This window comes from Fonsecaea monophora (assembly GCF_001642475.1).
Source record: "Fonsecaea monophora strain CBS 269.37 chromosome Unknown Scaff136, whole genome shotgun sequence".
NCBI classification, from domain to species: Eukaryota; Fungi; Ascomycota; class Eurotiomycetes; order Chaetothyriales; family Herpotrichiellaceae; genus Fonsecaea; species Fonsecaea monophora.
The window spans coordinates 20,596-34,492 of NW_019174067.1; the positions used below are offsets into that span (position 1 = coordinate 20,596).

General features: G+C 51.7%; 2 protein-coding genes across 2 annotated transcripts; one reads left to right on the forward strand and one right to left on the reverse strand.

The window, feature by feature from the left end:
• Window positions 1-140: 140 nt before the first annotated feature.
• Window positions 141-1,340, forward strand: AYO21_10918 (hypothetical protein; the record flags this gene model as incomplete). The annotated part of the gene is made up of 3 exons (XM_022660823.1): window positions 141-517; window positions 578-1,016; window positions 1,068-1,340. 3 exons carry the CDS (start codon window positions 141-143, stop codon window positions 1,338-1,340), a joined length of 1,089 nt encoding a protein of 362 aa, XP_022506866.1.
• A 1,840-nt stretch (window positions 1,341-3,180) lies between these two features.
• Window positions 3,181-4,476, reverse strand: AYO21_10919 (hypothetical protein; the record flags this gene model as incomplete). Its single annotated transcript, XM_022660824.1, has 3 exons — window positions 3,181-3,417; window positions 3,527-3,983; window positions 4,061-4,476. 3 exons carry the CDS (start codon window positions 4,474-4,476, stop codon window positions 3,181-3,183), a joined length of 1,110 nt encoding a protein of 369 aa, XP_022506867.1.
• Between the last annotated feature and the right edge of the window lie 9,421 nt (window positions 4,477-13,897).

The following is a 13,897-nucleotide window of genomic DNA, read 5'->3' on the forward strand; positions in this document are numbered from 1 at the left end:
CAGCACCAAGAGACGTGGTATGTGCAGTGTGCATCGTAAGTGAAAGTACAGCCTTTGTTTACTCTATTGACAATCCGCGTTCGTCTCTCTCCCTATGTGTCTATTCTGCTCATCCAAGAGTCTGGCATTGAGTCGACACCATGCCGTCCTCTACATATTGCCGTGACGATCTAAGTCCAAACACAAAAGACCCCCTTGAGGCGGCCTCTCGCCCCACCAGCGACCAAATTTCACTTGACAGCTATGTCACTGCCGGCGAAAAAGACCCTGAAGAAAGAGATAATACGTGCTTGGAAATTGCAGGCTTTTCTGACTCTTCGCAGAGTCCTTGGGATCCTTACACCGAGCTTGCAGGTGCATCTAACGACCCTCCCGCCATGAGCTCCATTCTCAAAGCAATCACCGCCCAGCCTCGTGCTGTCGAGTCTCCTTGCTGGACCGAATACCAACTCGACGCGTGCCATGTTGACCTTCTAAGACAGCGCCTCGAAGAGTGTGGTGTGAGCGAGAAAGTCCGGTATGGTTGAGAGATAAATGGAGTGTCAGGTTTCGGACCGTTACTAACTCTGGGATATAGGTCTGGGTATTTCTCCGAGCTTGGGATCTTTGTTCACGAAGCACATTCGTACACCCACAATATCTACGCATGCCATTTCTCCCGATATTTCTTCAAGAAGCTGGATCACCTGTCCTCTTCCCCAGAAGAAGAAGCATGTGTGGCCCACATCGTTGATAGTGGCTCCTCTGATGCCAAAGCCAAAGATTCTACTAACAAGGGCTACCATCAACCAGACAATTTCTACAGCCACTTTTTCTCAATCCATCATGGTTGTTGTTTGGAAATTGCATGCACACAGAAGCGCGCTCGACTAAACGACTTGGCTGAATTCTACTTCTTCGACAGTGACCGACAAACACAAGTGCTCGTTTGTATCGACTTCGACGCCGATCGCTCCAAAAAAGCCACTCTCTTGACCTGGAGACGCAGTGGAGGCGAGCTCAAAGCGCATGTCCAAGTTAGTATTTCGTCCTGGGTACTATACAAACTCCTTACCTTTGGTGTCTAGGACATACGAACCGAGGATGGCAAGCTTGTTCCAGGCGACTCTTTACGAATAACCATGCTCGAGATAGCGCCGTCAGACCGCATCCCACCCTCAATGCACAATATGGCGATCGAATTTTCGGTGCAAGAACTTGTCGAAATCCTGGAGCTCGCAGAGTCTGCTCGAGCGAAATGCGATGAAATACAACGTGCCAAGAACACTGTGCCGATCGTTCCAAAACCCACTGCAGGGCTGCCAGATGATGTAGAAGGGGCTTCTAAACCGATATCCTGAGATTTTGACGAGAGTCCTACGTCAATCTCCAACAGAACTCGAGGCATGGACTTCCCACAACGCGCCTAACAGGTGCCATCACGTTCCAATGACGCCGAGAGACTCAACACCGGCTCGAGAACGTGGAATTGGGAGTTGTGAGATTTTAAAGAAGGAACCGGGCAAAATCACCTTTGTACTAGTAATGAATAAGCACGTAGAGGGACGTACCCACCAGGAAAAACCGAGCCTAGCGAGCTCATCTATGTATTGTACGAGTAATGAATACCTCTACCAGAACCACTTCCGGAACAGAAGAAAAGACGAGAAAACAACCCGTGTATCCTAATAGACGCAAATTGTGGGCTGCCAATGTATGGCGCCTCCAGGACTCCTTTTGATCCGATTCCAGTTGCCAAACACCCCCCTCTATTCTTCGATCCTCTCCCAGGCATGCATGTATGTGTGTTGTATTTTGACCGAGTCGTTACGCGGACCAGAGTGTTGTGCCACAGATGCAAAACGTCGAGATCTTCCAATCAACTTACAACACAGGCTTCTTCAGACAAAGAAAATCGAGGTGGTGGACCAGGGTGCTTGCTTCGACCTCATCTTCGACATAGGTGATGATGTACTGGTGCGGGAGAGATGGGGCAACGAACTACTGTGTCTGGCCACTCCTTGATGATTTGAGAGAACTGTTTCAAGAGGCGGCTCACAGCCCGGCAATGAGTGATGAACTCTCCTCCGACACCTATGGCGAGACGTAAGACGTGCGGACAACCAACATCACCATCACCAGTCTGTCGAGGAGGCAGTATGGCACAGCCACGTCAATATCGTTGGTCAACTCGATTAAAATGAAACGACAAGGCCGCCGAGGCCCCGCCTTCAACATCGCGACTCGGCAAGTGCTGGATCTCACGGTCCCCCACAGAGCAGCAGCACTTTCGTATAACGCAAAGGGCAAGACGTAGGTGGTGTTGTTGTCCCTCCCACCCTCCTGGTATTGCACGATCTGAGAAGGCGTTGCACCCAAGTCAATCGACCGAAGGAAATGATGGCGACAGAGACGCACCGTTGGCATTGGAGCGTGGTGGCCGGTGTCGACCCTTTCCCCTCCTCCATCGACGCGCTTTTTGGAGTTGAAATAAAAAAAAGTGAGAAACTCTACGTTGATATGGCCAAGCTTTCGCTCCCAAGCTATGGTAAAGGTAAGGTAAGGTTCTAGAGAGTCTTTTGTGTACATTCCCAAGCAAGTAGTTGACTCGCTACCTAGTATGCTACGGCGAAGCACCTTTCGCACGACATGTAATATATGTGTGACATACCCACTTCGCCAAGTACTATTGCATGCAGGTGGGAACCTAGCGTGCCAAGGCTGCAGACTAGTACATATCTGACCACTATAGACTCTTGGCGAGATTCAACTAGACGAACGTCGATTTGTTTACCTCGTACTTGTACGAGGCACCTAACAGCCAATTCACCGCACCATACCTGGCAAACCGAGGTATGGACGAACAATGCGTCAAAGGAGACTTGGGAATGTGAAGTGAGTTTATAGAGAGAGACACAGTGAGGGGAGAGGGAGAAGTGAGTGAGATGTGAAAAGGAAGAGAGGGAGAATCATGTTCACAATTCAGTTTCAATTTGTTCTTTGGATTGAAAAGCTCACCGCGTGCCTTAACTGAGGCGGGTATCATCTAGTCATACAATTGAGGGTGGAAAAAAAAATCTACCCATGGCTTTGTGAGCCAGCCGAGATGTTGTTCTTGTTTCTGTTCTTCCTGATTCTTCCGAATGTCGATGCTGATGCAGATCCTGTATCATCTCCATCTCCATTTCACTTCTGCCTTATTCATGCCTGTATCTGTAAGTGGGTCTGCATGAGCTGGTGGTTTCTGACCGCGATGTCGAGTAAGAAGCACAATTCCGACGCTGGAATGTGGATGCCAGTGTCGTGGCCGAGACAGGTGGGGAGGTTGAGCAGTGGCTTCGCCTCCTCGGGGATCATGCGGGCGGGGCAGAAATCGGCCAGGCTGAGGTGGATGCCCCGGCAGTCCTTGTTCACTGTTCCGTCTGCCTTTTGGAACTCCTGTGGGTTTACAAGTGAATGTTAGTCAGACGATGCATGGTTTTAGTCACAAGAGAAGGGAGAGAGTGAAGAAAATGATTCGAGTGCGGTGGCATAGGCGAGAACGTACCTCCTCATCGACCAACTCGGCCTGGATCTCGCCATCCGAGGCCACCTTCTTCTTCCAGACGTAGTACTTGGCCTGCTTGGCCGCAGGGTACTCGATCTCAAACGCCACGACAACCTGTATCTCCCCATTTGAGCCCTGGATGTACGCCTGGGCGAGTTCCCCAAACGCCATCTTCTGCTGGGCGTAGCTGATATCAAACACCACACCGGGGTAGTAGGCATCGACGTGGGCGAAGCCCACATCGGGAGAACACCAGCTGCCGTTGGCGGCAAGTTCGACGGCCGAGTCGGTGCGCTTTTTGATCTGGGCGGCCACGTCGGCGATGAGGATTTCGGGGTGGTACTTGCGAATGCGCAGCGCGTTGGCGACATGGTCGCCGACGTTCCAGGCGAAGACGCTGTGGAGGACGGTGGTCATTCTGATGATGATTTTGCTGGTTGCGGAAAAGTAGTCGTGTCTGTTTTGAATCAACAAGGTTAGGGAGGCCACGACAAGGTCTTCTGGAAGATGAATCTCAAGTTGTTGCAAGCGTACCTCAAACAGCCGATGCCCCAGCGGTCTTGGAAGTCTTTTAAGAAGGCCTTGTGTGCGTCGAGGGTGAAAGGAAACTCGTGGTAGGTGTTGGCAAAGGTGCTGCGTTTGTGGATGTCGGTGGGAATTTGACTGATGATGAGTTTGGTTTTTGTGTCTTGATCAATCTCGGCGCAAGGTGGAGCGTTGGTGGTAGAAGCGTCGTTCCCGCTGTGGAGCGCAGCGACGGCGACGGCGTTGTCAATGTTGGAGTCATCGGAGACGATTTGAGATTTCTCTTCTTTCTCGCTCATGTCCACCTCCTGCGCCGACTCTTGTTTCTCGTCCTGTTGTTCTGTCGCGCCACCACCACTGATCGTGCCGGAGTCTTCTGAGATGGCACGGGTTTCTTCATTGTCCGTTCCGAGCACAGGATTCATTGTGAGCAAGTTGGATTCACAGATCCACGGCGAGGTGTCAAACAAGTCACCGCTTTGTGGAGAGGGGGCCATCAACAAAGAAGACAACGAGCAGAGACAAACAGGTAGTATGGTGTCTGTGAAGTTCACAGAGGCTGGTCGGGGTGTTTGGACAAGTTCAAATTGAATCCAAGGACGTGATCGAAGTAGGACTGACTAGGAGGAACTTGTATATTGAATTTAAAGTGGATCGATACGGTGGACCAAGTGGCGGCGAGGCGGTATACAACGGTCGATCATCTTGTGCCTCATGGCTGGATATACGGTGAAGCATTCAGAGCGTGCACATCAGCTGGACGACGGTCTTGTTCTCTTTGTGGGCCAGAACTACAAGACTCTACGACAGTCAGGGACTCTTGAGCTGCTGTGATGAGAAGCCATCGTCAGAGCAACCCAGAGGCGGAACCATGAAACACAGCAAAGAATACATCAACGACACACTCACAACCAAGACCAAAGAGAAGCTTCACCTCGCTCGACTAACAGCCAACTTGGATCCAACACCGAATTACCTGCAAGGTTGCAAGGAAACCCTCCAGGGACGTATCAAACATTGACATCTTGCAGCCTGCGGCCGACATCCTCCGTCTGAGCATCCTCCACTGACGAAGCTTTTACCGGTATCAGTGTCATTTGTCACCATCATCTGCTGCCCAACGCGGGTCAGACTGCGGGGATTGACTCACGCTTCAAGACGTCTCTTCGATTGTGCGAGAGAGGCTCTCACTATCTTGAGTTTGAGGTCGTGGCCTTTGCAATCTGGGTTGTCAAGAGACGGAACGATCCGGAGAAGACCTGGTGCAGAATGAAATGACAGAGGGTGATATGAAAGAGGTTACACTTGAGAGTTTGCTGTGTGAGAGGAATCGATCCAGGTTGGCCCTTGGCCTTGAACTTGGACAAGTCTCTCCCAGCGTCGGCCCTGTTTTACCTCTTGCAAAGCACCAGGGCTGCCGACCAGCATCTGAATGCGCAGGACCACAAAGGTACCCGAGCGAGCGCACGCCGGAGCTGCCCCCGCGATAAATAGAAACAGCAATGTCGGGCGGAGGTAGCATCCCTTGACGCGCACTACAGACTGGTATTCCAGCAGGATATGTACGGGTATAAGTATATGTATACCGCGCATGTAAATGTATATGTGAGTACCGAGTAGATGGTGTGTCCACCATCAAGTCTCCCTCGTCGCTGTCGTCCAAGAGCCATGAATGTATGTGTAACCCCCCTCCCTTCTCAATCTATCTCGCCCCCTTCGGCGCTCACGCTCACTCACACTCTCTAATATCGTGCGACGCGAACCCATTCGGACTTACCCACTTACTCATCCACCCACTCACTCATTGATGTGATCGTCCTTTTTTCCCTGTCTCTGTTTCCCAGCCTGACCGCCTTTTGTCTGACAGCCACGGCGAAAGGGGTGATAATATTTGACGAGGCTAGGACACAGGGAAGATGGAGACGAGGATGGAGCAGGGGTTGAAGAGCAGGCGATTTGGTGTTTCTTATGTAGGTAGGTAGGTACATAGTTAGCGTGTGTGACGTGTGGTACTGGGTGCGTAGGTATCGAAGCGAAGAACGCAATCTAGAAGATGAGAGAGAGGACACGAGGAGAACGAGAATGAAATTATGTATACCTGCACGGCAAAATCCTCCGGACATCAATGACTGACTGGTCACTGCTGCATTGGACTTGCGACAACAACATCTTCTCTCCGACACTTGTCACAGCGTGTCCAAAGGTCCTTCGTCAGTAGAGGGGGTTGCTCAATCACAAGCTTATTGTACGATCGAGTGACTCCCTCAATGGGAATTCCTATAAAATCGAGTACTCGAGCATGAATCAACAGTCCCTCACAAGAGGTCCGTACTGCGGCGGCGGCATGTCTCTGTATGGACGTATGTCGTGCTGTGAGCACAATGGGAGGCAGACGCTAGCATCGAATCGGCGCCGCCAACCTCGAGGTCCCCTCTCGTCCTGATCAGCTGGTTCAAGTCAACATGGTTCCTATCCCTGAGTCTTGACCGAGTACAAGGCAACAAAGCAGCACCTCGAGACAACCACCCGAACAACGGAGCATTGCGCAGTCCGTCGAAACCTTTTGGGTGAGGAAAACTCTCTCCGTGGTTGCATGTTATGGCGAGCCAGACCTTCAGGGTCGACAACACGAGTCTCAAGGGAAGAGCGAACACTTCGGTCGGACTGGAGGGGGGGATCGCGTGCTGATTTTCCAGCTCTCGGGGCAATGACGCAGGGAGGATGGATCATGAGAGGGTTTGCTTGTGCAACCATTGCATTCTGGGACACACTGTCACACCGAGCTATGCTGTCAGAATGGAGCTCGAAAGATCCAGCCCATGCCGTGGAAGTTCACGGCGCAGTTCATGCAGAATAGAACCTAAGGGAAATGATTTCTCGAAAGGTGACACAGACACGGCCAACGGTGTAACCCAAAGGCGGGGAGATTGACAGTGACAGCTGCTTCGCAACAACGGAGGGGGATGTCGTGTAGCACAGAATGCAGTCGGTTACGGATCATGAGCCCAAAGTTTGGCTTGATAGTTGAAATTCTGTTGCTAATTAGCATAATCAAACCACGTTAATGATGAATGCTCTGATAAGCAGATGCGATCACGCAAGATATCAACGTGTACTCTGCATACCGCTCGCTCCTACACGCATTAGTGGCCTTGGCCACAACGATGACAAGAGTTTTGCCACGAGAAAGGCAGATTGAGCAAGCCGGTTGCAAGGTGGGCATGGTGCTCAACATCGACGATGAGACCATTCTAGAGGAAAGACGTTGAGGGCTTGAGACATTGAATATCCTGGAAGTTTCCAGATCTTCAAACATGTACGCCCAAGAGGAAGCTCTCACCGGTAAGTAGTTGTGGTTGAGTTAAAACGAGGATCATCGACCAAACGAGTGGCCGACACGCAGCGAGGATCGGCTAGGTGGTTCGATTGTCAAAATGTGCTCGATCGCATGGACATCAAGGGAGGGTTTGACTATCGAGCCACCTTGATATTGCTCAGACGGAGCACGCCGATCAAGGTCCCAACAAGCTGAAAGAGGTTGCTGCTCTCGTGTGCTTCAACCTCAGAAGGGAACGCGGTCGATGCATGGCGACCTGTCCCGTTTAAAGGGTTCTAGCCTCAAGTCGCAGTGCTAGGGTCGGTCGACAGGACAAATTCGTACATGAATGCGTGAACCCTTGGAAAGATGAGCGAAGGTCTGGGGATCCCCACAACCTGCAGAGATATTCTGGAGACAGAGTCCGCATACTTGTGCGATCAGAAAGGGTTCGAGGGTCTTCGTCGTAGAGTCGTACTCGCAGGTTGGCGACGGGTTGCTCCAGGACGTGCAAGGTGTGAACCTGGCAGGACGAGGAATTTTCACATGCCAAAAAGCAACTCGCATGAAAAATTTCCAGGCTCGACAAATCACGTAAGAGAAAAGGCTGCGAGCGAGAGACCTGGGGCGACTGCACCCCGCCATCACTGCATAGATCAGCAAGGGATCTGGTCCCAACAAATTTGGTGAGGGCGCCTAGACGCATATTATGTGTGACAGTTTCTGTTTATAATTGTTTCGGTGGCTCGAGCGTTAGAAGATCGTGCGCCATGCGTTCGAAACGAAGCATGTGCAACATGAAAACGGCGATGGATCAGAGAGCTCCGGTGGCGGCGGAGTTGGGTACCAAAGGGTATGCCATTTCTGGCCCAACGAACGGCAATTCCTGGCCGATATCAGTAGTAGTGGCAAGCCGCAAGTCAGCTATACCCACCATGATCCATTTGGGGGGGTGATGGCGCCAATGTGGCTTGCATAAGTCTTGGTATCATAATTGACAGTAACTCCTTCAACCGTGAGCTATCTGGCAATCCGACGGTGGAGAGGTCAACATGCCGAGTCTTGCTGGTATCATGCATGCAAACCTGGAGAAGAAGCAGACGAGATCATCTCCACCGCCTGCATTTGACGGTCGGGGTATTCTGACACAGACGGTTCGCTCGCAAAGTTATGTTTGCGGAGTACATACGAATATTCACACACCGCCAACTTGTCACAGACAGATAATTAGTGGACCCGACGCTGGATCCAGCAGAGGTCGAGGCCTTCCCCCAGGTGGAGATTTGCCAGGGAGTCGCTTGCAACAAGATACTGACTCTGGAAAATGGAGGGAATTGGACGTTAGAGGGAATGGGGACGAGACTCTTGATGTTGCTTGAGATTGTTGGGGATATCGCCTGCCAGCTCGCCATCATGTGGGACGTGAACCCCATGGATACATGTACTTCGTATTCGGAGGTAGAAGCAGACCTTTTGTTCGCGTGTTACTGTGGCTTCCACCTGCAATTTGCCACCACAACGGTTGAGGAGGGCACGATACGAGGACCTGGGCGCTGGAAATGGCCGGAGGAATGCTCGGGTAAGGAGTGCGGGAGCGTATACTGCATATCGCCATCCTATTCTGGCACAAGGCGCGCAGGCAGAAATTTTTGGTGGAACAAAAATACTGCCGCCCCTAGGAATTTCCGCGGTGGATTTGTGTGTGGCTGGTGTTTGCACCGTTTGCAGGGTTTGTAGCTGTTACCATCGATGAATCGGGGGATCTTTCCCCGCTTCGGCTGCTAGCGACGAGTTTTTCCGGCCGAGCCACTAACCCCCAAACTGTCGGATCATGTGATCTTGGACAAAGAAGCCCAAAACAAACAAAAAACGCACATGCTTCGTAACCTGGAAACATCCAAAGACTTGACTACTGATAACACCTCACGCTTCTCATCTGCGGCTTGACTCTGCACCGCCCCTAGCGCCATTTACGCCCATGTCTTTTTTATTAATGTATTAATAATGTTTGATTCCGATGAGATTTTTGCCACGTATACCGTTACCTATCATCGAATAAGCGACCTTCGTGCCGGCCTAGGCTGCCCGTCCTCCCTTGTCTAGAGACCACCCCCCCTCCTCCAGTCCCTGTGGGAGCCGCCCCTCCAGGAATGAGAAAAAAGATGGATACTGCTCTGGCTTTACCGGCAGCTAAAACATGGAGGGGTGGTCATGTCAAGCAGGGCACGCTTCCAGGGTCTTTCGCTGTTTGAGACGAGAGCCAATGTTGTGCAGCGACACGGCTCGTCAAGTGGGAGGGGGCCCCTTTTCCCCAGCGTGCAAGGATTTAATTATCCAGCATCCGAAGGCCTCACCCGCCGCAGGGACTTCTGGGCTCAAAATTTTCCCTGCGCTTAGGGGGATTTACAACCAACAGAGTCGATCAGTAGGGTTTCTGATTGACGAGAATGAGGAGGGGTCCTACCGAAGCCCCTCTGCCTTACTTGAGAAGAGGAGGGGTCGAGACCAGGCAAAAGCTACTGTAATCGACATGCAGCCACAAGAAAACTCCATTGCTTTGCATCCCAAGATTGCAGGTTGCCGGGGGAGGCTCCAAGCGGTCGAACAGCACATTGTTTCTCTACCTACGACTCTTCATGACTTCTCCTAAAGAGGGTTTTGGAAGGCTGGTGGGGACAGTGAAAACCCACTGACGGGCTTTGACCTGAGCAGCACTACCATGTTCCTTTGCGAGAATAGAAGGCGATAGCAAGCGCTCAAGATGGGAAGGAGAGTTCACACGAGCAGAGACGATATCCACCTCGTACGTGATAGAAACAGGTTGGCAGAGATTCAATGTAAGCGCCCTACCCAACCCTGAAGACGATATCTTTGTTTGAGGAAGCCCTCCCAAGAACTCTATCTAGAGGATGAACCGCCTACCATCCGAGACCGTTGGAACGCCTCTCCACCGTTATCATCGTTTTCTTCAAGGAAAGGGCTGCTTTTGATACAGGCTCTTCCTGCGACATATCGGACGCAGTCAGAGTGCCCTCAGCATACCAGCTACCTAAAATTGAAGAGGACCCCTGGTCTTGCTTGGAAGATTGAAATAGTAGCGCTTATCGCAAAAGACAACTCCCTCTCTCGGAGCTGACCATGTTTTGCGCCGACCCTGAACGAACAGCCGTCATCCGGATGTGTGGCGAGAGCACTGCTGTCACTTTGTTAAATGTTAATCGCAACGTCTGATGGGTGTTCTGGAGAGCCACCGAGAATGTCCGATTCCCAGATAACTACCCATAATGCTGTATCTCGTATCAAATCATAGACGGTACCGAAATCGTTCGATGTGGTTTTGATTATTACCGTATGATGTGATGGTCTTTTTGTCGCGTTTGTCACTGTCGGAATTGAATACTGCTTTGGTCAACATATATTATCTGGGGGAAATAACGCCTAACGCTGGCTTCTACGATATCTTCGGTCCACGTTGACTTCACACTCGATCTGTGTGGATGGAAAGATTTCATCGTACGATTCCGTGGTACGGAGCAGACCTGTTCGAACGGTGGCACCTCAGTTTTGACCCGAGTTGCGACACAAGGTGACAGTTAGTGCGTGCATGAAGGCGGACAAATTCTCCCAGAGATAAAGGTTGACCCCGCCACGCGTCGCATTGATTGGGCCCTGCGAGCTATACCGCCTTTTGGGCCGTGGGGGTTACATTCTTGGTGTACGCCCACCTCCGAGGAGCCGCTTTGGGAGTGCACGCATGGGTTCTTGTTGTGCTGCCATTGTCCAAGACCATGACCAGACACCCTATCTTTCCGTCACTCGGGTCCGCGGCATGGCGGTGCGCCGTGGCAAGGGAAACCGGGTGCTATAGTAGAGCAAGAGAGCAATAAGCACAACATTATTGTGCGTCATCAAATGATGAGGCTGTTGGAGGCTTCGCCATCAGTGAGCATTTTTAAAGTGCATGGGCTTCCCCTGAATCCTGACGGCAATTGTGGAAGTGGGCAAGTCCCCATGACAAAACAAGGTACACGTACATAGGTACGTACCTGGAAATCACAGCATCTTTTGTAAATGTCCGTCACTGCCGCGAGATCCGGGACCCATTGCAGAGGCAGACCCATGGAAAGTTCGCACAGATGGGGAAGGTTCCCCCAGGTGTCGCGAAACCCACAATCTCTGACGCGAACAGCCAGAAAAGCCCATGAGCCAGGAGGTCAGAGCTTGAAGTAAACTGTTCGCCTGTGTCAAGGGGCGCTGGTTTGATTGGAGGAGACGCTCGTGCTCACCGCCTAGATTGAAATTTGAACCGCGTCCTGGCGTCATCCAGTCAGATGCTTAAAAGGTAACTCACCGCCCTGCTAGAGTTATCAAAGCGAGGGAGGGCGCTTTGGCGCTTCAGTGCTTTGGGAACAAGGTCAACTGGCAAAAGGTGTGTCTGCGGCGTCAAGTCTCTGGGCTGTGCCGTCGCCTGGCTCGCTAGCACCGTCGCCTGCTTAGGGCCTCGCGGGGTAAGATGAAAAAGTATTCGCCCATCTTGCGTTCGCAAAGTCACCAATGACGGTGGCATCCGTGATTGCTGCAGCTGGCAGTTGTTTCCTTTTGGCAGTGAAGGCTTATTGACGCCTCATCACTTTGTACCCGCATGCCAATGTTGGTCTCGTGATGGGGGAGAGGTCCTCGTAGGTAGAAATCAGAGCCGCTAGATGCGTTAAAAGCCCAAGTCATGATGTCGATTTGGCGGTGTTGCCCAAAACCTTGGAATTGCCCAAACTATAGCCCACATCCTGTCGCAAACTGCGCCAACTGTGCTCCAGAGCTTTCGGATGTATGATCCGTTGCCTCAAATCCACAATGGACATTTGGACTTCGCCATGCAGCTCTTCCACAGGGGGAAGTTGTGGCAGCTGAAGTGATACGACCAGTGCCAGCATCAACCTTTGCTTATAGTCCTGTGAGATCAAGGCCGGGGTCGACCTGGTCGGCCTTGGTACCTATGTATCTACTATGGGCGGCCCTTTGCTCCCGCCTGGGGCGGCTTTGGGCTGGGTCATGAGCTGGATCTACTTTTCGACAAGATCGTCAAGGCCGACGGACTGCAGCATTGTCTCTAGCCACAGGTGCTCTCTGAAGGTTCCCGGGGGGAAAGTGGGCAAATAGCATGGGTTTCCAAAAGGCATTTTACAGGCCCAAGTGACCCGACAAGTTACGCCCTAGGCCCCCGCCAACAGGTGCAGCTATTCGCTGTGATTTGAGGCCTGCTCACTGTGCATGAGCCACCTGGGGTATCTCGCCAGTGTCCACATCTTGAACTTGGAAAATCTTGATTTTGCTGGCAACGAATACCACTCCCAGGACCGGTGCAAGATCTGCGCTGCCACGCGAAGGATTGCCAGGTACACAAAAACAGCGTCCAAAAAGATCCTCGAGGCCGCCATTGTCGGCGACCCTCCGCATACAAGGTGGTATATTTTGGAACAAATAATCCCCTGCTCGACACGGGAAGGAAGGTGTGACTGCATTGAAGATGGGGGGAAGAGAGTCCTTCATTGGTGTTATGCCTTGGAAATGTGGCCGGTTTAGCGGTTTGCTCTGAAGCGAAGAGTTGTTGCGTAGGAGGCGGTCGTCGCAAAGAGCCCGACTGCATTGACAGACAACGGGAGATTGGTGCTTAATCCCCTGCTTAGACTGGGTTATGGGCCTGACGCGACTTCTCAGCAAGCACGGGCGGGACAGTCAGCCTGTGCCGCAAACCTTCACAGCGAGTTAGTCCTCGTCCGAGTAGAACGGAGCGAGGGGGTACGAGATAATGAATGGGTCTCGTGTTTCATTTTGCTACAAGAACTCCATCGTCGAACATGGCGCTGGTGTCGGTTACGATGTCGATCCCTGACAATGTTGGAAACCTTTCTCCGGAGCAATGAGCAGAACGGAAATGCCACCTCTTTGCAATGAGTATGCCATACAATTGGAACAGCCGATAGGAAACTTTTGACAGCCAACAAGGCATCCATGACTGTGAGTGGCACTGCTGACTGTGCTATCTGCGTATTGTTGTCATTTTTGGTGGCACGTAACGGACTAGAATGAGGAGGGGGGAACGGGGAGAATAATTCCTAGGCTGATGGGCTTATTCTCAAAAGGCCCATGCTCTGCAAAAGGAGCTTCCGGGAGGGAGCCTGAGGAAGAGCCTGAAGAAGCTTGAAGGGCGGAGCAACGCGCCAAAGCGCCAAAGCGAGAAAGCGAGAGAAGACTGGAACTTGACCTCGACGTGGGCCTGTAATGTGATTGGTCGGAACTGCTAGCCGGAGCGTCCGAGTAGCTAGCCAATGGGTAAGAGTTTTTCTGCCGGATTATCTGCCCGCAGCCACCAAGTGCCAAGTCTGTCACCATGACTGGTTTGTGCTTGTCTTTTGAAATTTTATTTTAGCGCTTTTCCGTTTTCTTTTTATTGCTTTTGGCGGGGAAAAGCTGAACTGAATGGCATTGTGCGCAGAAACTCAGTTCAGTCAATAATTTGTTCCCAGCCAGTT